General features: G+C 32.8%; 3 protein-coding genes across 8 annotated transcripts; 1 reads left to right on the forward strand and 2 right to left on the reverse strand.

Moving 5' to 3' along the window:
- Window positions 1–316: 316 nt before the first annotated feature.
- Window positions 317–3,240, reverse strand: LOC18599811 (membrin-11). 2 transcript variants are annotated; one of them, XM_007029950.3, is made up of 5 exons: window positions 2,880–3,240; window positions 1,535–1,655; window positions 1,265–1,414; window positions 717–912; window positions 317–632 (listed from the first exon to the last, which is right to left on the reverse strand). In XM_007029950.3, exons 1-4 carry the CDS (start codon window positions 3,131–3,133, stop codon window positions 751–753), a joined length of 687 nt encoding a protein of 228 aa, XP_007030012.1. In that variant the 5' UTR covers window positions 3,134–3,240; the 3' UTR covers window positions 317–632; window positions 717–750. The 2 variants fall into 2 exon arrangements, with proteins under 2 accessions (XP_007030012.1, XP_017977150.1); XM_018121661.2 differs by having other exon boundaries at window positions 378–912.
- Window positions 3,241–3,465: 225 nt separating this feature from the next.
- LOC18599812 (Polynucleotidyl transferase, ribonuclease H fold protein with HRDC domain-containing protein) lies at window positions 3,466–10,742 on the reverse strand. Of its 2 annotated transcripts, XM_007029951.3 has the most exons (14): window positions 9,896–10,742; window positions 8,815–8,970; window positions 8,433–8,591; window positions 8,275–8,358; window positions 7,685–7,764; window positions 7,522–7,572; window positions 6,823–6,931; window positions 6,260–6,342; window positions 6,110–6,155; window positions 5,844–5,931; window positions 5,591–5,760; window positions 4,805–5,101; window positions 4,622–4,723; window positions 3,466–4,378 (listed from the first exon to the last, which is right to left on the reverse strand). In XM_007029951.3, the coding sequence occupies exons 1-14, from the start codon at window positions 10,607–10,609 to the stop codon at window positions 3,755–3,757; spliced, it is 2,763 nt and encodes a 920-aa protein (XP_007030013.3). In that variant the 5' UTR covers window positions 10,610–10,742; the 3' UTR covers window positions 3,466–3,754. The 2 variants fall into 2 exon arrangements, with proteins under 2 accessions (XP_007030013.3, XP_088662541.1); XM_088806415.1 differs by lacking the exon at window positions 8,815–8,970.
- A 3,465-nt stretch (window positions 10,743–14,207) lies between these two features.
- On the forward strand, window positions 14,208–22,075 carry LOC18599813 (HSP20-like chaperones superfamily protein). 4 transcript variants are annotated; one of them, XR_001928206.2, is made up of 8 exons: window positions 14,208–14,380; window positions 14,933–15,116; window positions 15,732–15,891; window positions 16,427–16,458; window positions 16,908–16,953; window positions 18,966–19,225; window positions 19,492–19,662; window positions 21,796–22,075. XR_001928206.2 is itself a non-coding variant. In XM_007029955.3 (6 exons), exons 1-6 carry the CDS (start codon window positions 14,376–14,378, stop codon window positions 21,828–21,830), a joined length of 462 nt encoding a protein of 153 aa, XP_007030017.2. In that variant the 5' UTR covers window positions 14,211–14,375; the 3' UTR covers window positions 21,831–22,075. The 4 variants fall into 4 exon arrangements, 1 of the variants encoding a protein (XP_007030017.2); XR_001928207.2 differs by having other exon boundaries at window positions 18,966–19,217; XR_001928209.2 differs by lacking the exon at window positions 18,966–19,225.
- Window positions 22,076–23,167: the final 1,092 nt, after the last annotated feature.

The following is a 23,167-nucleotide window of genomic DNA, read 5'->3' on the forward strand; positions in this document are numbered from 1 at the left end:
TCCCAGTACAAAAGGAGGGACCTCCATTTGTACCTCTTTTGTTAGTCCAGATTAAACTTATCCAGACCCAATAGTTCATCGTTTTTCCAGTCTTTTGGGCCCAGCACAGCCCTACAGTCATAACCCGTACTGATAGATATCTCTTGGGCCATGGCTTAAGCCAACTGGAACCGATCCTTGGATATTTGCCTAGCAATACATATGATTTTACCAATCTCAGTTGTCCTTTCATCATCCAATTAGCTAGTACGTTTCTCAATTTAATAACTCTTTCTGGGGTTCATTAACCATCATAACTATATTTCACGACTCACAATTCACACCAAGCAACTTTTTGAGTAAATTTTTATAATTTCGAGTAGTAACACTATGAGAGATGGGTGAATGGCATTTTTAGCCAACATATGACTGTTTCTCAAGTAATGATTAAAAGCTTACAATCTAAAATCCTGACTCGTATCAATTATCAAGCATCCATAAAGCGTTAGTAGGCAAGCTGTAATATTTCTGGTAATCTTTTCTTGCAACTCTTTCCACATATTCATATCTCGGCTTTTGAGTGCATTTTAAGAACCAGCAACTTCCGTTCAGTGCAAGTTTGAATCGGCAAAGTCCATTTTTTGTCATCCGTTCTATATGAAAGCTCTTCACATCAAAACTTGTACTATTTGCTTTCTTAACATGAGAAGAGATCCAGAAAACAAACGTGTTTGTACCATGTAAGGAGGAAAAGTGAATTGAACAAGAGTTTCAGCGGGTCCACTTCCAGAAGAAATACAAGATGATGACTGTCAAAACCATCCCCACATATTTGATCCATCTATCAACACGGTTCCTCCTCTCAATGAGCCTCAAGACAGAGTTGGAGAGGCCAACTGTGTTAAGGACATCCAAAGCCTTTCGTTGTGCTCTCTGAACAATAACCAAAAGTTGGTTAAAATTAAAAACTGATACAGCACCCAATAATTAATGCAGACCATAAAATGCTAATATAGGGTAGAAATTCTGTATGAGATAGCTTGTAATTGAGCAGGGGAGGGAGGGATAGAGAAAATAAAACCCAAGTATAGCCACTACCACTAATAAAATCAGTAACTTAACCTATATTAAAACTATTAGATCTGCTGAGAGATTAACTAACTGCATTTGTTAAATTATCATTTGAACCATGTAAGTTCAAATGTGATTTGAGTGCATTCAACTTCTTGTGCTTATGCCTATGCCAGCATAGATATTGAAGAGATAAGGATCTCATTGTGTATACCTTGAGGCGTTCTCTTTGTTCTGAATATTTGGATAGGATAGCTGTTCCAGTTGCAAAAGATTCTTGTAACATCCTTGATGAGTTTCGAACTGATTGCATTGCTTGTGCTTCCTCATCAAAAATTCTCAAGACATGAGCTGACTCTCCATTCTAAATGAATAAAGTGAATTCATCACAAAAATCAAATTCTCTTCCAAAAAAGAACATCATATAGCATATTAACCAAATTGTCAAGAAAAACAGAAACAAAAATAGAAAAGGTTTGCATACAGCTCTCCCAAGCAATTCAGCTCTTTCCTTTGCTTCCAACATTCGTCTCTGATTCCTCATAGAATATTTGTCCAGACTCTCTTTCAAAGAGTCAGCCTCCTCCACCATTTGTTCCACTTTTCTATTGGCAAAACATAAATAGCCTAAAGATGTAAGGCCATCAAACTTACATTGATATTGAGTTATCAACAACATCAATAGGCATAGTTAATAAAATCACAAATCATAACAGCTCTAACTCCTTTCAAGTTTCACCAAAGGAAAAGGAAATGAGAGCACTTGGACAAAGCATAACCCAGTATAAAAAGAACCTAAACCAGTAGGCATAGACCTAAGCAGATGTTTCTCAAGGTAACCAAAATAGTTAGAACTTAGAACCAAGTGAAAATGTTGGTCTTTATTTCTGAGAAACTTTGTTAAAACTCAAAAATAATTGACAATTGGACATAGAGAGCTGACTGCATGTAAAGAAGGTTGTGTCAGTAAGCTTCAAAATAGTTTTCCTTCTAAAGTTAACCTGTTGGTTTCAAATGGTGGTTCTCTTTCAGATGTTTTAAATTTGATTTTCTAATAACCTACCGTTCGATATTTGGGTCTATGAAGTGTGAAATTTGACTTCTAGAGGAACTGCAAAGCTGTCCTCTATTGCAATTTATCAAGCTTAGGTGTCAGTTGCTTACACTAATCTGTCTTATGGAAATTTGTTCCAAGTCACCCAGTATGCAAACCATTGACTGAACCATTCATAAGAAAAACTAAACTTAATCACAGGGCTTCACACCAGTTTTCCTTCTTTTTTTTGTTCTTTTTCTTTTTATGAACACTATAAGTAAAACAACCATCAATATAGTAGTATGGTAATTGACAATTCAGCATTCTAAACATGCCGCCTCCCCCTCTCCTGCATAATTCTCAATGATAAATGACAATAAATATGCGTTATAAAGACTACACCATATGCCAAAATTCCTACAAAATTAAAACTAAAACATTCAAATTATTATGAATTTATTTCTTGAATTCATTGAAAGAATCAGACATTATAAGCAATTTCCCTAGGAAAGTTTTTTTTTTTTTTAAACAGAAGCAATCAAAACAACATCCATTGTCCAAGGCCTCAGCCGAAATCCCTATCTTTGAAAACAATACTATAATCAAAACTCAAAAGAAACAACAGCAACACAACGAATCAAATTGACAATTGAAGATAATTGTTAGAAATTTAACGCCTAATAAGAATTTGCATAAAATAACTATAACAATTTTGTCACCTTAGCAACTAATTATAAAAACTAATTTTCTGAAATTAGAAAAAAATGTGATTGAATAACGTGTTTGATGATACCTTTTCCAAAGATCGCGTTGTGATTTGGCGGCGATGGAACGCCAGAGGCGATCCATATCGGAGCATAGGGAGTGGATCTGCGATATATCCTTTTTGACGGCGAAAGAGAGCTCGGGAGAGTCGAGTCCTCCGCCGGCGGAGACGGAGCTCTCGAGCCTCTCTAAGCGCTCGATCCCGTCCCTTGCACGAAGCAGTAGCTTTCGCGCGCTTTGATAGACTTCTGATAATGTCCCTCCTCCTTCGATCGCTGCCATAATTTCCTAAAAAGCTTTCTCTTGTTTTTCTTCTAGAAATGGACGTAGAGCCAGACTAAGGAAATAGAGATTTCTGGTGTTCACCGAATAGCGGTTTTTGAATTTGTTTGGACAGGTCACAGGTAATAAAAACTTGTTTTCGAGAACAATCATTTAGCCTATAATATACCGCCACGTCATTAAAATTGCATACTGCCATTTTTCATTTTCTTTTTTTCTTTTATCCGGTTATGCAAATGAAAATTTCAATTTCACCCTTTGGCTTTTTCTTTTTTACGAGTGTTTTTTGTCAATCTTTCTTCTTCTCTTTTTCCTTTTATATGAAAAAAAAAACAAATATAATTAAAATATGAAATGCCACATTTCTAATTTTTATCCAAAATCTAAAAATCATTTACTTCCAATAAATAAGCTATCTTGGAAGTTTTCAGCCTCCTAAAATCTCAAGTATAGCTTTCATTTCTCCTCTCAACAAGTCTAAACAGCTTCTTATGTAGCATAATTTAATGAGGGAGCCACTGCTAATCAGACAGAAAAAAACAATCAGTTTCTATTGATATTGCTTGTTTCTTTTGAAATGCAAAATTCTTTTTCATTTGTCTTACAGGATATGATTTATCCTCAGCGGAAAGTTGCACTTCTATTACCAGATGCAGGAAAAGCTTGACGTCGTCTAGCTTGCGGAAATTGTTTACTCCCATCTTCTATTTGCAGCCTACCGACAGCTGAACATTTCTTCTTACCCGCGGAGTTGAGTTGGCTTCCTGATTCTTCCTCTGCATCTTCTCCAAACCTAGCCTGTTTCCTGGCTGCTTCATAATTAAATGGCTTTATTTGAAGACCACTTGGTTCTTTTGATTTCTTGACTTTAACCATTTTTCTGTTTTGATTACTGGTCTCAAAGCATTGTTCGAAGCTTGTAGATAACTCAGATAGGGATATAGCCATATCTTCTTTAGTTGTTTCAAAAGAAGGTGCCACAGAACTCTCCCCCCCAGGTGTACCAGTAACTTCCGGGCTACCATCAATTGATTCTTCTTTATTTGAATTATCTTCCAACATTATAATATCTTCTAAAGTCGACTCCGTAGCTACCACAGCAGGAGGTTCTTCAGGTTGTGAAACTTCTGGAACTCTATTTGGCTCCTTCACTGCAGGTTTTGACTGCTCCTCTGTACCCAAAAATGAGTGAAATGAAAGATTCACTGAAGATCTGATCTGCTCCAACTTACTCTCTTCCTTGTCCTAAATAACAAAACCAAGTTAGTACGGAATTGCTTTCCATAACAACAAGTAAAAGAATGCAATTATACAGGAATGCAACTATTTTAAAACCATGTGCATGGACTGCAGCTGAGCTTTTCGACAAGTTTCACTTTCACAAAGAACCGAATGCCAGCAGGTAGCGCATGAGAGAGAGAGAGAGAGAGATTGACTTTTCTAAAAAATGCAGCAGACAAAAAATTGCAGCAGAATAACTTGGCTCACCTTTTTATCAGCTTCAAATTTCTTTTTTGTGGCAGCATTCCCCAGAAATGCCCCAAAGCCACGGCTTGGTTTCTTTAGAACCTGAACAGTGGCTCCAGTATCCTACATGGAACAGATAATTTAGCAAGCAGCAACTCATAAAATATAGATCACCATGCATCTATGAAAGGGTTAACAACTTACAATCTTTGCTGAAGGTGGCATAACTGTGCAAGCATTTATTTCTCCACTCTGCCCTGAGATGGCAAGACTTTCTCTGGCATACATTGAGGGACCATTCGCTATTGGCTGCTCAAAAGAGAATCTATTTTTGTTTCTGTCACTTCCAGCAATACTGCTTCCATTATTTTGTGGACAAGCAGGTCCCACCATGCCACCATCTGTGATTTCTGTCTTATCATTTGCCATTGTCAAGTCTGTAGAAGTCTCAGGAGGTAAGATTTTAGCTCCCTCATTAACTACTACATGTTCTTCTGATGCCTGCAAAAAGATATCTTTCAGTCGTCTAAACAAACAGTAATGATAAAGCAGTAGCAGGGGCAAAAAAGTACTTCTAGAAATTAACATATTTTCAACCCATTGCCAATTTATCGAAACAAACAGTAATGGCAAAGCAGCACAAAGAAAAGGTACAAAATCAACAATTTTTCAACCCATTCTTGCAAATAACATAGAGTTTCTATTGCCTTTTCGATAAGATTTTATCAGATTTATATTGAATCAATTAATCGACATATTCTTCATTTATAGTTTTGATAGATAATTGTATATTGGACGTTATAAGTTGTCTTAGTTATTAAGTTATAAGAACAACCAACTACAATTCGCAAAGCTTTCTTTTTTTTCTGGACGATAATCAAAACCCATTTGAAGAGTGAAAACACAATGAGATAATGACAAAAATAGAACAGATTCACAAAATATATGAACAACGTATCAGGATGATCATTTCAGTGTAATGACTCTTACATTTAGCACACGCCCCATTCTAAGTTGTTGAGCAGCTTCTTCAAACACAATAGCATTCTGCATAGAATGCCTGATGATGGTAACAACTGAACCAAGATTTCGCTCCACATATGGGTGTTTTGATTTCAACAGTCGACGTAACTTGCTAGCAGTCACAGGCATCTGCTTGGCTTTTACCCGTAAGAAATAACAATAAGTACCAGTAAAACCAAGATACATATTGGAGGTTGATGAAAACTTGAAAAGTTCCTACCGATTTCAAGAAGTGTTTTGTTTGGCAATACATAACCAGTACTTTCATCCTCTGCACGGGCAATAATATCTCGCCATTCACAAAGTGCCTGTAAGCCATTTAAGTAAGACATATAAGCCAAAAAAAAGGATACCACATTCATCTATTTTTGCTAGTGAGGCTTCACATCAAACACATGTATCTGAATTAAAATTGGACATTTCTTGTGGCTAACCAACCAATCCATATGTTATTTTCAAAGTACATGAAACAAAAAAAGAACTTACAGCAACAATGGCTAGCTGCTCAGCATTGAAACCAGCCCCCAGCAACCTGTATCAAATAGCAGAATCAATGCCATTATTTAGTTTGAGCTTACATAAGACATTTCAAATTTCATGCAACTATGCAGTGTGCTAGTTGAGAAAGTAACAAACCCATATATATGGAGATATGAATTCTCCGTCAGCAGCTCTTTCTCATAAAGTTGCAAGCATACCTCAGAACTTCGCTTGTAGACCTGCTAGCAAGAAAACCTTTGCTAATAAGATAACAGTCAACAATAAATACCAGAAAGCAAAAAATTACACAAATTCATACATCCATGTAAATTTATTTTGAAAGGAGAAGACCCAAAAGAGAAAGAGTAGTTTATAGAAAAAAAATATTCAACAAAATTACATGTACTCTGTAAACATTGTTCTCAAGGAAACCTAAGCATGGTATCCCAAAGAATCAGATTATATTCATATGCAATAGTTAATCAACACATAAATTTCCAATACATAGCCTCAGCTTAGATTATACATTGCTGCTTGAACAAAATAAAATGTCAGAAGCCAGAGGAATATGGAAAAGAACACAAACATGAATGTAACTAAAAAATAAGACTATTAAAATCTCTTAGCTTCTTTTCTTCTAGAACGGTCAGAATATGTATGATATCACATGCCATGGCCAACATAGAAAATGCAATAAATAATGATTTTTAGCATCATACCTCTACCAAAGGAGCATCACAGTGTTCAGATTCCTTAGGCATTGACAGCAATTTGATTCTCATCAAATCATAAATGTACAGCAAATAGTGTGTGTCTTCTCTAGCATATCTGTCATAAAAATATTATAAAAAGAAACAATTAGTTGACAGACAACAATGAAAGTTTCCTCCTCAATATTTCCAATCACAGACCCTTGAAACTTTCTTCAAGCTTAAAGTGAGTATAGTATTTTAGAATCAAAAGTACAATCATAAATAAAGAGCAAAGTGCTTTTACTTAATATTGATTAATAATTCGAAACTAACTCCTATTTAGATCTTACTGTTTGATTGTTTCTCATAAAACATATAAAATGTCAGTAGTGATGATCTTATAAATTATATTGTTAATTTTTTTCCTTCACTGATAAGTTTGATGTGTTGAGTTTAGCCTTGACTGCAAGCACTACTTTGAGCACAGGAAATAAAAATGTGGACACACATGTATCGAAGATGTTGTCAAATTTACAAGTAAAGCAATCACTTTTATTTTCTCTCTTTCTAGACAAAGTGGTCAATAGTAGTCAATCATTGACCTTAAGGACTAATGCAAGTGCAGCAATTAGACATTATTTAATTACAGAGAGTGAGAGAAACAGAAAGGCAACTGAAGGGTGAAACAGAGAAGGCAAAAGATCCAGGTTCCAGAAGCAATGTTACCTGATCATTTCATCAGGAAGAGGACGCAATCTCCAATCTGCATTCTGGTATCTGCAATGAGTTAACTAATCAATCTTAAAGAAGGTAGAAAAGCAGATCAAAGAGGAGAGAAGTAGCACGTATAAACAAGAAGAAGATCAAACAAATTTAAATGAAGACCTACTCTTTGTTGGCAGTAACTCCACAAAAGTGATGCAGAAGATACTCCAAACTATTTCTTTCCAATTTCAAAACCCTTGAGGCCTGAGGACCACGCAAAAGCATAAGTCAACATATCAGTAGGTGTCCAACACGGATTTTAAATTCAAATTAAAAACAATCACTTCAAGTATATTCTAACTGCACTCAAAACTAAGCAAAAGCATTTCCAATCAAAATAATGGCACTTAGTGAATGGTAATTAGGTTCTACAAATATGTTGTAGGTGGTAAGACTTTCAAGGCTATAGCATATTTTAACTTCTTCAATGAGTTCCAATGATAATAGCATCGTCATAATCATCCATAAAACTGGTTAAATTAGTTCAATCATCTAGACCAAAAGCACAGAGTTGTCATGTATTGTCTTAGATACCATTTTCCACTAATTTATTCTCACACGCTAGTTAACCCTAACAAATGATTTCATAGAAAAAGTTAACATGGTGCCACATAAAACATAAATTCTTAAATATACCAAAAAACTAAGAATTTAAAAAAAATTCTCAAATTAAATCTTCAAGTTCAGAGAAGTGGTGGGTTGACAGTATAAAACCTGCCCAGTGTCAAAGAGATTGCACAAATATATGCCAAAGTCCCGTTGTAGCCACACAATATCACGGTCTGCTCCATGCATAACCTAGTTGAATTAAGGATATCAAACAATGCAATGGACTCATCATTAAAAAAAAAGGCAGATATCAAGAGACCAACCTTTTTCTTGGTGGGATCCTTGAATACTTCCCTAAGATATGGGCCAACATGAATTCGAAGCTTCAAAGTATCTACAATAAAATCCTCAGTTCTGGTAGAAATTTGCATCAAGCAAGTCAATCCTTGAAAAGATCGATATTGGTTATGCTCCAAATCAACCTGAGAATATTTAAACAGAAATTAAACTACATGCAAAGAGGTCCCATGCTAAAAAAATCCTATGTTTGATGCATAGAAAGTCCAGTCAAACCGGTAGCCCTGATCCCCAAAACATATTCGCCTTTCTTCAGACCAGGAAAACACTTCATTCTAAACCATACCATGCATTCTGGCGGAATGAACATTACACATAAAGTCATATAAAAAGCTGTCTGATTTTTACCGCAAATTCATTCACACTGCGTAATTTAGCCACTAACTCCTTCAAATCTTTTACTTCCTCCACAAGCTTGAATGGGGTGGACTCAATTGAGGGGGGGTTTATGGGCTCAATATTTGCTATATCTGTATCCACAAAATCCATAACAGACAGCTTATCCTGTAAAAAAAAAAGTGTTTTTCTCTTATTTTGGCAAGCACAACAAATTTACAGGATATAAATCAGCCAGTTATTTACAAGAACAGAGTTGAGTGTGTGTGAGATACCAAGATATAACAACCAAATAAAAGTGAAAATTTTTATCAAATCCATCTACAAATAATGTTACTAAGGTAGCCCTTAAGAACAGCATTCTCAAAAACAATTATAGCATTCCCATCTTCTAGTTCCTATTAGTAAATGGTGACCTTCATAAATGGTCACCATTTGCACCAACAAAGAAAATAAGAAAGATGACCTTCATTTAACAACTGACTTCCTATAAAACCATCAGGAACACTATTACCTCAATCATCTATTTTGCTAATATTCTTTTTCCTTTGTGTAACCAGGTAAGGTGCCTTAACTCTAAAAAGAAAATGTAAAGACAGTTATATTCTCCTTCTTCATCTTCTTTTTTTTTTTAAATTTTAACCATGTGAGGTGCCTTCTCCTTATTTATTCTTCTGTCCGTGAGAATCATTTCTGAGCGATGAAAATGCTAAAATAACTATTTTAATGATTCTCACTGCAGAAATTCATGCCCCAGAAAATATACAAACATATTACTAATCAGAAGCTAACAATAGCTATATATATATATATATATATATAAAGTGCAAATAAAAGCATTTCAAATATGTCCAACTATTCTAATCCTGTTCACGACCATCAAAACTACTAAACACACGTCAACTTATCCAAACAAACAAAAAAACTGTGAAAATATATCCTATAAGATACAAAATTGGGTTATCCAAACAATACAGAAATATTATGAAAGAAAATATAAAACAACTACGACATACAAAAGTGACTAACGCCAAGAAAATACAGAAAATAAACGACTTTAAAATATATATATATTAAACAAGAAAAAACCAACCAGTGGATGAACAAAACGCTGCCCATCCTCACTCCTTTGCAACCAAACATGTTCAAAAGGCTGATTCGAATTATTAACAAGTATATTATACTCTTCTTGCGGCCTCCGTATCGTTGGTATATGAAACGGCACCTTCGCTTTTGCCGTCGTCCCCGCAGCCAACGCCCCTTTCTTCACCTTCACTTCAGAAGAACTCGAAGCCCCACATTCCTTTCCACCCACTATGTCACCAGCCGAGTCTCTCACTAACCCACCAGCCCCTTTCTTCTTCTTCTTCCCGTGAACCACCTGAAACCCATCAGTATCCGCATCCGCCCCGTTAACCCGACCCGTTTCCTCTTGTTTCTTTCTAATCTTTTGAAATTCGTCCGTGTACAAGTCGACTCGCTCTAAGCATTCGTCGATGATATTAACCGTCCAATCATAAGCTTCATCATCGGCGATATTTTCAATTTTGTTAGGGAAATTAATCGCCTTGTTGGAGCCCCAGGCTTTAGCCGATGAGCCGATGGATTCGAGCAAGGAATGTGACGTATTGTCGATTTGATCAATGGGGAGCTTGAATTGATCGAAATTGTAGAAGAAATGAAAGTCTTGATTGGAAGGAAGGGTTTGAGAAGAGGAAGAGAGTGAGGAAACAGAAGAAGAGAGAGGGCCTGAAGCTAGGGCTTGAAGAGATTGAAAACTTTTTGAAGGTTCAGATTGGGATTCCATTGTTCTTGGATCGATGTTGTTGTTCTTGGTTTTTAGGGTTTTGGGTGACGAAAGGTTAGGGTTTTAGGGATTTTTGGCTCTTTTTCTTTTTTATTCCCATCGAGGAAGACAAGAAACAAAAATCTTTTATCAAAGAAACTGAAAAGAGTTAAAGGGGGCTGTCTTCTAGTAGCTTTATTGTTACTTTGTTGCTAATTATTTTTATTTTTTATAAAAGTAAAAAAAATAAAAATAAAATCAGATAGAAATCTTTTTAGAAAATTGAAAAATTAATTTTCATACACAAAGAAATGCATGATTTATTCTATTTTACTTATATTTTCAATTACGAAATCTTTTTATTTATATAATATTTTTATGAGATAATAACATATAATAATAAAAATAATAACCTTGCAAAATAGAAACTTTTTTTATTATTCATGTGTTTTTGTCATATTTTTTTTAAAGTTGAAATCAACATTATTTATGTGATTTTTCAACATGTTTTATATCAAGTTTAAAAACAAATATTTTGTCATTAATTTGACTCTCTATTGGGTCAATAATTAATGCAAATTGAATGAAAATTAATGCAAAATATAGTATTAAAATTTTAATAAAAAAGTTAACATAAATTATTTTTAAAAAATTAAATAAATTTTATTTTTTATTATATTTAATTAAATTTTTATATTTTTATTTTAAATAAAATAAATTTTAATAATTAACGATCAACTAATTATCATTAATAAAAATAATTCTTAATAAAATATGTCTTTTCATCAATACCGATATACCTTTTACAAGTTCTCAAACCAAATGTTTGTGTTGAGGAAAAAATTAAATGATTATTCAATAGTTTTCTTTGGTGTGACTCAATAGATTCAAAACGTATGTATTGGACATTGTGGGAAAAAAATTTGCTTTCGTGGATTAGATGTCTTTTGAAGCTTTTTTTATAAAACTTTGGTGGTGTTTTCGCACGATTAATGGCTTATGGACACGTTTCAGGAAAGCTCAGTACTACACTGGACAAGTACCAATGCAAACCAATGCTAGACTCTATGACTCTCAATGGTGAAAGTGATTGAAAAGTGCCTGCAGCATTACTGAAGAGAATATTCTATGGAAAAGCGAAATTTTTTCCTAGCACAATTATTGGATGGGAGAACAACTTTTGGTAACTTTGTTCTTTTTCATTTGCAGTCAATGCTTAATGCTAACTATTTTTATGACAATGATGGATGGGATAAAGGAAAATTTCAAGTACTACTCTTTGATTTTTTGATTGAGGATACTATGAAAATTTCTATTGAAAACTCTAAAGATTATGTTGCTTATTAGGTATCTACTTCTCATGATGACTTTACTATTAAAAGTGCATGATAATTGATTCGTCAACAATAACTAGCAGACAATGTTTTTAATCTTATTTGGCATAAAAGCATTTCTCTCAGTCCTTTATTTTTTTTGTGGCGGTTTGTACATGGTTGAATACCAATTGAACTAAAGTTTAAAGCCAAAGGCATTCAATTGGCTTCTAAATGCCAATGCTGTCACGTAGAGGAAACACTATTCCATGCTTTATGGCAAAGTTCAATGGCATAACAGGTGCAGAATCACTTGGCTAAATTTTTCCTAATCAATGTCATTCGGCCTCACAATATTGTATAAGTATTTTGAGCATGGTACTACTCAGGAGATTGTACAAAAAAGGGGTATATTCCGATTTTATTACTTATATTTTATTGTTGATTTTTATGGATTGAACGAAATGATAAAAAACATAAAAATCTAGAAATGTATCTTAACAGAGTAATAATATGGCAAACCATAAATTTATTGATGCAACTTTGGAAAGGAAATCTCCTACAGAGATGGCAGTGGAAAGGTGATTTACAAACTGCAAGCTTATGGAGGTTTGGATTTGCAAAGGAGTCTCCTATACCATCCAAAATAATTAGATGGGTGAAACTATTGATAGATGAAGCTAAGTTGAATGTTGATGATAGTTTTGAGGACCAATTTCAAAATGTTGCAGGAGGATAAGTGTTACAGAATCATACAGGTATACTTATATTTGAATCCTTTGAAAACTTTTATCCTAATAATACCCTAAAAGTCAAATTCCTTGCTTTACAAAGAGGTTTGCTTTTATGCCAATATCACAAATTTTCTAATGTTCGGATTGAAATTGATGCTAAGGTAATTGTGTAAGTGATAAAAGGAGGGAGGCAAGATTCTTATGATATTCATTACAGCCTCATAAATGTCTGCAAACTTTTTTTTATAGAATTTCTCACATTCATCAAGAAGATAGTCAAGTTGTAGATTTTTTGTCAAATCATGAATATTTTCATCATAAAACTAGATAAGATTAACTTACTTTATGTTAGATTCAAATAATTATAAAACAATAGTACTCCTTATTAATTTTTCCTATTGTAAGCAAGCAACGTTACTTTAGTTCATGTTTTCATGCAAAGAAAGTAGTATTTCCATTAGGAATATTTCCTTATCTTTCTCATGTAAGATTTATATCCCATTTCCAGTATACTTCTACTTCCCATTTTTAATAAAATACTAACAGGTAGTTGGTCCTTAGAGTTGTTCAAACTTTAAAAAAACTATCATCATTAAAAATGATATTTACATATTTTATATCCACGTGATATTAATTTAGAAAATGAAAATAACACGTGATCATATCGTCAAGTTATGTCAACATATCACATCACTTTTCATTATTATATTCAATATGTCACATTAGTATTATATAATATAAAATGACAAATAGTATTTTAATTAATTATAATTAATTAATTATTAATTATAATTAATTTATTTAATATAAATAAAAATATATTTAAATTTACTTTTTTTTAATAATTCAGTAAATTTTTTAAAAATATTATACCAAAAATGTTTATATATAGTATTGAAATTAAATACTTTTAGTAGATTTTTTTTCAAATGAGAATTCCCATTCAATCAGATAAAACGTGAAAAATATTGAAAAGGAAACAACAGCTTTAGCATGGCATTCTTTCATTGTTGGAGAAGAAAAGGGGTGACCGAGATTCTGACTTTTCCTTCAACAATGTATGGTGGAATGATGAATGGACACACAATATTTGTGAAAACAGCTAGGCATGAATGTTTGGACATAAAGGAATGGTCATGGCAATTCCAGATTTTTATTTTCTATTTAAGAAGGGAAAAGGTCAAAAAATAATTAAAAAATTGCAAATTCAATTATATCACAGAGAAACATAAATGAAAAAGAAAAACACATATTCAATTAATTACAACTATTATTTTTAATAATTATTTATTTTAAATATATATTTTAATTTTTTTATCAAATATTAATAAAATGAGAAAAATTAAATTAAATTTTCTTCTATTAAATATAATTAAATTCTTATACTTTTATTCTAAATTAAATAAATTTTTTTAATTAATGATTAGTTAATTATTATTTTTTTAAAAAATTGATTAATTATTATTAGTTAAAATTTTAAAACATCCTCATCATATAATTAAAGGTCATCATGTAATCATTTATAAATTAAAATAAAACATAATTAAAAGGTTTTTTAGGAGCCATGTGTTTTTCGTTGGGGTGTGTTTTTGGTTAACTTCTATTAGACCGCCTCAACCAAAAACCCAGCTGAATTTTGAAGCATTGGAATTCGTTGAGCCTCCTCCCTCTAAACCTTCTGTCTTTGCCTTTCTCTTTATTTTCTGCAGCCTTTTACTCTTCCTTCAAGCACCATCCAACATGAGGTTCTCTATCTTCTCTCTCTCTTTTTCATAATAATACTTCTAAAATGCCATATATTTTCTTTTGTTCTTATGTCTTGCTTTTCCATGCTAAAAGATTTTCTAAATTTTATCCAATGCAAGCAAAATAGAAAAAATAAAAAAGAAAGAAAAATAATGTTATACGAAACTAGTTTTGATTATTAAGAACAAACCCAATGTGAGGGTGTCAATGTACAATATTGGGTTGGTGAAAACAAAGAAAAAAAAAATTGTAGTTTTTGCAACCATTTCAGGCTTTCCTTCTAGTTCTTGCTAAAGAATAGTAGTGTAAAACAATTGGGTTAATTCTATTTGGGTTTACTTCATTTTGCTCATTTTGATGTTGATTCATCTTGACTCTTATTATCTCTATCATTTGTAGCGTGATTAAGATTGAAGAACTTGCAATTATGTAAATGGAATATAGTTTTATGCATTATAATAATACATTTATTTCCTTTGGTTTCCTGATATATTGGCTTAAGATTGAAGCAACTCCTTTTTCATTTTTTTGGTTCTTTTCTTTGTATTCAGTCGCCATCCAGAGGTTCTTTGGGCTCAGAGGTCTGATAAGGTATACCTGACGATCTCTTTACCTGATGCAAAAGATATTTCTGTTATATGTGACCCTCAGGGGTTATTTAGTTTCTCTGCCATGGGGGTGCAAGGAGAATCCTTCGATTTCAGTTTGGAGCTTTTTGGGAAAATAGTACCTGAGGTGAGTTATTGTGTCCTAGATGCATGAGTTCGTTCTTCTAGTCAGGTTGGATTTCTTTACTGGTAGCATGACTTTCATGGTTCTTCTGCTTGTAAGTTATATAATAGATTTCACTATCTATTTTTTGTTTCCCTGTGTGTGGGTTTGTGAAGCTGTAGTCGGCAAGAGAGGAACTTGTTGAAATGCTTAATGTTTTCTATACAAAATAAGACCCTTAAGAAACTTGAAATTATGCACTTTAATCATGAATTCAGTATACCAAGTTTCAGGGTTTGGTCTTTGGGTTGTTTCTTATTTGAAGTGAAATACAAGAATTTCAAATTGAGATATTGGAGCTTATGTTTAAGATGGCAAGAGTTGAATGCCATTAGTGAGAAACCCTCAAACTTGTGATCTATGAGGTATAAAGTAGTTTTGCATGTTTTCCCTGAATGAATAACTTGAAATAAAATCTCTTTCCTACTGCTCTGTACAAACTCTTATTGCTACTTCCATCTCTCTTTTTCGTTTATTCACTTTTTGGTCAAGGATATACTGAAATAATCTGAAAGAATTGAACACCTTTTCTTTTCGCACTTAGAGTTTTGTTCAAATATTATTTTGCTTATATTGCAGGGTTGCAAAACTAATGTTGGGTTAAGGAATATAATATGCTCTATCCAGAAAGAAGAGAAAGGGTGGTGGAAAAGATTACTAAAGTCAGAAGAGAAACCTGCACCTTACATCAAGGTTGATTGGAACAAATGGTGTGATGAAGATGAGGAAGAGTCAAATTGTAAGTTAGTTTATTGTTTATTTTGGTTTTTATTATATTACCACTCCTATGTGCTTATGCACCTAGAAAAATTTGCACACTTCCTTACTTTTGAGAACCTCTTCTGTATATAGATTGTATACTTTCTTGTGTTTTGGCCTTTTCATGTCAGCATCCATGAAGTATCAACAATATCTTTTTAGCGTTTTACCAGTGTACAATCTTTTCATTCTAATCCTCCACTCCTATCCAGCCTAGATTTTTGGGAAATAGTGTAGTACATGTATATGTTAATGTGATTTTCCATTTTTTTAAACCCCATGATTTTTTAACTTTCTGATACGTTTATCAATGAAAAACCTCCTGCTCTGTCCTTTGACTTTTAAGTTATTTGAAGTTTTTATCTGGTCACAAATTCTGGAGCAATACCTGTCTATTTTAACATATATTCTGTACCTATTGCTAGATTCAGTTGTTACTGTGCTTGATTTAATAAAAGCTATATTTAGATTATGATTATATCGGATCTGACTGGAGTTTTTGTGGTCCTTGGCAGCTGATTTGGCCTCTGATGATGATGATGCCATGGTAATTTGCTTAGTCTTCCATTTATGGATGCATAATGCAGTTGCGAGTGGGATAAGATGATGTCATATTTTAGTTAGCCATTGAATCTCAAGTTTCTTGCAGGGAAACAAAGGAAAATCTATTCTTGGGTGGTAAATCAGGCAAATCCTAAAGTTCCTAGAAGAACTTAAAAGTGAAATGCTAATATTATTAGAAGTCAAGAAGCAAGAATGTCCTAAAGCATTCTTGTGTCCTTTAGTTATAGGACAGATAAAAGCCTAAAACCCTAATAACATCTATCCATATTCTCTGGCATCTTTGATCATGGCATGGCATGCCAACATTAGTAAAAGAACAGAAAAGAAAAAATGCCTAACATGCTGTGCCTGCATCAAAATAGGGAGAGACATTTGTGAATGCTTCATAATTATTGATTAATTATTTAATGAGAATTTTGTTTCTTTTTGCAGTATGTTGGTCAAGATGATGAAAGCAGCGATGATGAAGGATTGCTGTGTAAGTTAAACAACTTAATCACTTCATTAAATTATTAAATTGAGTTGCTTTCTGAAGACATAAGCATGTATTATTATTCTCATAGTACAACTTAAGTAAGGTTCCTACACCCTTTTTCTTAGATCATCCAATAGAAATAAGCCATTTATTCAAAATGATTGACTAAAACAACATTGCTTTAGGGTCCATTGCTAGGACAGCAATTTTAAACATGTGACTTTTTTTCATTGGGAACCTGAGGACAAGGATTTAAGGAACCTTACCTAAGTTTCGGCTTTTGCATATGTAGTATGGCTGCATGACAATTATGAGCATTATCAATATTCTCAATGATATGCTTGGTGTTTGTATTAAATTACATTTTCAAAGCATACGCAGAGGTTGCATCTTTGTAGCAGATTGAGTTTTAAAATATAGTTTCTTCATAACCTATAAATGTACTACCGCTACATAAACCTTTGAAGTTTTATGATTAGGTTCTGCATTGCATGTTGCATCCTTGATATATCTTAACCTTTGTAACATCCCACCCCTAGGGTGTATTTAATCAAGATATTTTGTTAACTAAGGTGAATTATGGGTGTTGGTAATGTGAGAAGATATGTGAGAGTGAAGGTGGAGACGTGAAAAATAAAATAATATTTTATTAATAAAATAAAATTTTATTAATAAAATAAAAATAAGATAATAATAATAATATAAAATAATAATTTAATTTTTATTGTGGGTGACTTAAGAAGATGTAATATTGAAAGACTATTTTAAGGAGTTAGGTTCAACTGAAGTGGGGGAGAGTAGGAAAATTTTAAAAGAAATGGAATATTGGTGGGGCCCACATGCTGTTATTAAATAAGGTAAAATAGTAAATATATATTTAAATATTATGGTGATAATTTGGTTTAATGCGAATTTGATATTTTGTTCGTATATGTGTTGAGAAGGAAAAATAGAAAAAAATTAAAGTCAAGGAAGTGGTGGAAGGATTCAATCGAAAGAAAATAAAAAAGTTTGGAGGGTTAATTAATAAACAGGGAGAAGTTGGAGGCTTTTTGTGCTAATAACTAATTTTATAGTTTGGGAAATATTAAAGAGTAAAAAAGTTGGAAATATGTATTAGTGTAAATTGGAAGAAGGAAACCGTGACTGATCACCCATAGAAAGCCATTTATAATACCATGAGAAGGTGGTATAGTGGGGTACATGTGAGTCCCCACCACGTGGAAGTGTTTGAATGCAAGAGGCATGGATGAAAAAGATAATTGGCTACTTATTCAAGAATTAATATTTTTATGTCCAAATAGGTTAATAAGGAAACATGCAAAGTTTACTATGAGATAAATTATAAATTGTAAAGATGAGATGATGAAATCTAAGAAAAATCAACCAAAAAACAAGGTAACGGGTCAGATGTCCATATACACGGTTTACAAGGGATAAAGTGATTTACAAATACCAAAGTATGGGAATTTGCAAAAAAAAATAAAGCAAACACTTCATGAAGAAAATAAAAAAGGCACATTCTTTAGGAGAATCTACCCATGAAAGAGCCTCAAAAAAAAAAAAAAATCTACTTCACAGTCTTCAAAATTTTTGTCAACTTTGCCTCTTGAAGGAAACTGAGAGCTTTAAGAAGATTTCATACCTTCTTCCTTTCAATCCTATATTGCATTAGAGTATGAAATGTTGAGAATTTAACCATCCAAGTTCCCACCATCTTGATTTCCACTTCAACTCAAGAGCTTTGAGAGAAAAAATGATGGTGCTGGAGGGTGTTGAACTAAAAAATATTAATGTGGGTTTTTATTCTCCATAACCCATGAGCTATGGTTGATGGTGAATTAAAAATTTTAAGGATTCTTGCAAGTCGAGGCTGTCAATGCAATCTTGAATGGGATTAAAATTCTATTAGAGGAAATAGGTGGCTGGAAATTTTAGTAAACAAGATAGGGGTGTAATACTTGAATTTTGTAAGTCAAGTTCAAAGCATTTACAGATTTTAATTGTAATGGCAGCTTGAAGAAGCAAAGTGGGCAGAATTTATTTGGCCTTTGGATGGGTTTAAGAGTTAGGAAGATGAGATATGAAGGGAAGGGTGGATGGGGACTATTAACATTGTTGACCATATCAAGATTAATTGGTGAAAATAAAATATTGAAGGGAATACGTAAGCTGATGATTGAGCTGTTAACATGACATTGCTGTATGAAAGTTGCTTAAACTGTAGCCTAGCACGAAGGAAGGTGAAAGTTTGTGAGGACTCGAAGGTAAGTAGGTGGGTGAAATTGAGGTTTGATTGATAAATTGTTGTTGACCGAATATATGAAATATTCAAATGTTCTGTGATTGCTAGGAATTTATGTGAAAACTGCCCAAAACAACAGCTTAATGCAAAGAGGCAGATCGGTGGAGTTAAGGAGATTTGTAAAGAATGAAATTAGATATTTAACTTATACTCTACTTGCTAGTTATACACACAAAGTAGCTATTCTTAAATTATGCTAAACGGATGCTAAGCAAGTGCATAATGTGATTGATTAGGAGCTGTTAAAAGTAGTGCCTTGATTGCTAAACCAAAGTTGCTGGAAGTGTGGAAATAGCATAGACTGAGGCACTAGAAACCTTGAAGGCTCAAGCAGTAGGGGATTGAACTTTGCTAGCGCCTTTAAGAAGATTGGTTGGTAAAATTGGTGAGAAATCCCACCAATTGAGGTGAGTGGGTGTTAAATTTCAAAGCTATAGTCCTCTAGATATATACGTGTGTGTGTGTTGCACTTGTTGATTGAACCTAATTGTGAAAAGCATGAGTTGGTAGGAATGCTTAGGTTGTTTGTGGTTGTGACAAGGATTTTTGAACTTGTTTCTTTCTATTTTATGTATATATAATTAATTTATCTCAAAAATTATAGCTTTGAAATATAGTGCCTATTACAATTAAAACTTGTAGATACTTTGAACTTGACTTACAAAATTCAAATTTCACACTCTTATCTTGTTTTTTGAAATTTTCAGCCACCTATTTCCTCTAGTAGAACTTTAACCCCTTTAAAGTTGCATTGACAGTCTCGGTTTGTAAGAATCCTTGAAAATTTTCATTTACCATCAATCATAGCTCACAGGTTATGGAGAATCAAGAGCCCACTTCAATGTTTCTTAATTCAACTCCCTTCTAGCACCACTACTTTTTCTCTCAAAGCTCTCGAGTTGAGGTGGAAACTAAGATGGTGGGAATTTGGATGATTAAACCCTTAACATTTCATACTCTAGTGCAATGTAGGATTGTAAGGAAGAAGGTAGGAAATCTACTTGAAGCTCTTAGTTTCCTTCAAGAGGCTAAGCTTGTAGAAATTTTGAAGAATTTAGGGTATGGGGCTCTCGGGTTTAGAGGGAACTGAGCAGATTTTTTTTAGGCTTTCTTTCATTGGCAGATTCCCCTAAAGAATGTGGCTTTTTTATTTCCTTCATGAAGCGTTTGCTTCATTTTGTTTTTGCAGATTACCACTTACATGCTTTGGTTTTTGTAAATCACTCTTATCTCTTGTAGATCATGTATATGGACATATGCCGGTTACCTTGCTTTTTGGTTGGTTATTTTTAGATTTCATCATCTTATCTTTACATTTCATTTATAATTTATCCCATTATAAACTTTGCATGTTTCATTATTGGCTTATTTGGACATAAAAATACTAATTCTTGAATAAGTGGCTGGTTATCTTTTTCATGCATGCAAATACTTTCGCATGGTGGGGGACTCACATGTGCCCTACTGTACCACCTTCCCATGGTTTTATAAATGACTTTTTATGGGCAACCAGCCTCAGTTTCCTTCTTCCAACATACACTTGTACATATTTTCAACTTTTTTACTATTTAATATTTTCCAAACTATAAAATGGTTATTTTCACAAAAACCTCTAATTTCTCTTTATTTATTAATTAAGCCTCTAAATTTTTTATTTTCTTGCGATTGAATCCTTCTACCACTCCCTTGACTTTAATTTTTTTCTATTTTTTCTCCTTAACACATATACGAACAAAATATCCAATTCATATTCTATCAAATTATCATTATAATATTTAAATATATTTATTTTTGTATCTTATTTAATAATGGCATGTGAGCCTCATTAATACTCCATTTTTTAAAAAATTTTACTACTCTCCCCTACTTCAACCAAACCTAACTCCTCAAAATAGTCTTTCGCTATTACACCGTCTTAGTCATCCGTCATAAATATTAAATTATTATTTTATTGTTATATTATTATCTAATTTTTATTTTGTTAATAAAATTTCTTCTCACATTACCAACACTCATAATTCACCTTAGTTAACAAAATACATCCCGGGGTGGGGTGTTACAACCTTCCCTATATAAGTGGGGGAATATCTTTGATTAATAAGCTAAGGCCACAATGACTTTTAGCTGGTGCCTGGTGTTAGTATTTTCTTTTTCATGTGGTTTAGTTTACTTGTTTCCCCTGCTAAGGCAACCCTACTTGCATGAATAAATTTTGGCGCACTTATTTCTGCATTTCACTCAAGCAACTGGTGAGTCTTTAAGTACTTAAAACCGGGTGAACAAGGGATAATTGAGTGGGATATCTGGTACTGTTCCATTCTAGGGAAAAGAGAGGGTTCTTTTGGTAGGTTGGGGAGTGGGTGAGAATATTTCTTTGACATTCCAAAAAGATGCTCATTAATGATGAGAGGGTTATATGATGTTGTGTTTCTTGGTTAGTTTTGTTCACATTTCTGATCTCAATTGCTAGCTCCTCAAGTTTCTTCATTGGTTCCCATCGGTGGTTCGCTGTTCTTATGATTTTCTAATGTGCACTGCAGATCTTCCTGATTTGGAAAAGGCAAGAGGAAACTAAGTAAAGAATCAGAACTAACCAGTGACAAATGGAAGATGGAGCTACGAGGAACAATTTTCATCCTGCTGTGGAATTATTAGAACTGGAGTTCATATATATTCATATCTAACCCCTTCTTCAAGGCAGAGGCCAATCAGATTAAGAGCACTAGAATTCTGAATTCATTTCAATCTATTTTTGCTTAACTTGATTACAGTATTTGCTCATATCAGCCACAATGATGCATCCATCTGCTTTATTTTCTACATTGTTTGGTCTTTCTTTGACTAGGCTGCTCTGCTTACCTGGTTTAACTGTTGAAGCTTTGCAATTTTCACAAAGCTTGAGGTAGGGAAATTCAAGTTTTAATATTGATATAATGATAAAAATTAAAATATTTTTTTATTTTCTCAGGAAATATTCTTTCACATTAAATTTTGATTAATTTTTGTCTAAATTAGAATATAGTGATAACATTGCAACCACTTAAAAATAAGTGATATCCCAAATACAAACTTGAATAGGGGGTAACAGGCTAAATCAAGCCTAGATTATTTTGTATTTAGTGACACAAAACTATTTGAATAAAGTTTCTTTGTAGCTCTCTTATAATATTTTTAATAAAGCACAAAAATAGAAGGTTAGAAGATTTCTTCATTCATAATGTACTCGTTTGTTTTTCATTTTAACCTCATGCTTACCTGACAGAGTAAGTATTGCATGATAAAAACCTATATATATACATGGTTCAAAGTTGTATCATTGTTAAGTAGACATAATTTTTCAGTTTTTTTTTTTCTTATTTTTTTTGGATTATAATTATTGTCTTTTTTTTTAATTGTTTTTATTTTTTTTTTCAGATTAATCGGTATTTGAGATATTGGAGAAAACTTAAATCCTTTCTTTCTAATATTTTATCATTATATAATATAGCAAATTGATTATTTTACTGGAGTATTATCTAAAATTATATCTTTTCTATTTCCATACACATCGATAAACAAATAAATGAGTTTTTGTTTTTTTCTTGTCTTTAAAATCCATTCCTGCCATCCCATCTTTTTTAATTTTACATTTAATACATTTTGATTAATATATTTCGATGATAATATTTTTTAGGAGTTTGTAAAGAAGTGTAAAGATCCAAAAAATGCTTTCAAGAAAAGAATTTGATTTGCATTAAATAAATTGTAATTTACATCATATCAAATCATATTTATTTTATCTACAATCGTTAATTCCAACAATTTCAACCATGAAATTTTTTCAACAACTTCTGATGAGATTTGTTCAAAAACTGGTGAGAGGAGATGATATCTCAAGATTTTACATAGAGGATCAAAGAAATGCTTATCAAT

The sequence above is a fragment of the Theobroma cacao genome, chromosome 5 (genome assembly GCF_053813885.1).
Source record: "Theobroma cacao isolate CCN51 chromosome 5, ASM5381388v1, whole genome shotgun sequence".
In the NCBI taxonomy this organism is placed as follows: Eukaryota; Viridiplantae; Streptophyta; class Magnoliopsida; order Malvales; family Malvaceae; genus Theobroma; species Theobroma cacao.

Coding starts and splice junctions, on each gene's coding strand:
- LOC18599811 (XM_007029950.3), bottom strand. CDS start 3,133: ATGGCAGCGATCGAAGGAGGAGGGACATTATCAGAAGTCTATCAAAGC. Junction 1,656..2,879: donor CAACGCGATCTTTGGAAAAG/GTATCATCAAAC, acceptor TTTTGCCAATAG/AAAAGTGGAACAAATGGTGG. Junction 913..1,264: donor AACAAAGAGAACGCCTCAAG/GTATACACAATG, acceptor GTTATTGTTCAG/AGAGCACAACGAAAGGCTTT.
- LOC18599812 (XM_007029951.3), bottom strand. CDS start 10,609: ATGGAATCCCAATCTGAACCTTCAAAAAGTTTTCAATCTCTTCAAGCC. Junction 5,761..5,843: donor CAAAACACTTCTTGAAATCG/GTAGGAACTTTT, acceptor TACGGGTAAAAG/CCAAGCAGATGCCTGTGACT. Junction 4,724..4,804: donor TGCCACCTTCAGCAAAGATT/GTAAGTTGTTAA, acceptor TGTTCCATGTAG/GATACTGGAGCCACTGTTCA.
- LOC18599813 (XM_007029955.3), top strand. Junction 16,459..16,907: donor CTGATGATGATGATGCCATG/GTAATTTGCTTA, acceptor TTCTTTTTGCAG/TATGTTGGTCAAGATGATGA. Junction 16,954..21,795: donor CGATGATGAAGGATTGCTGT/GTAAGTTAAACA, acceptor TGTGCACTGCAG/ATCTTCCTGATTTGGAAAAG.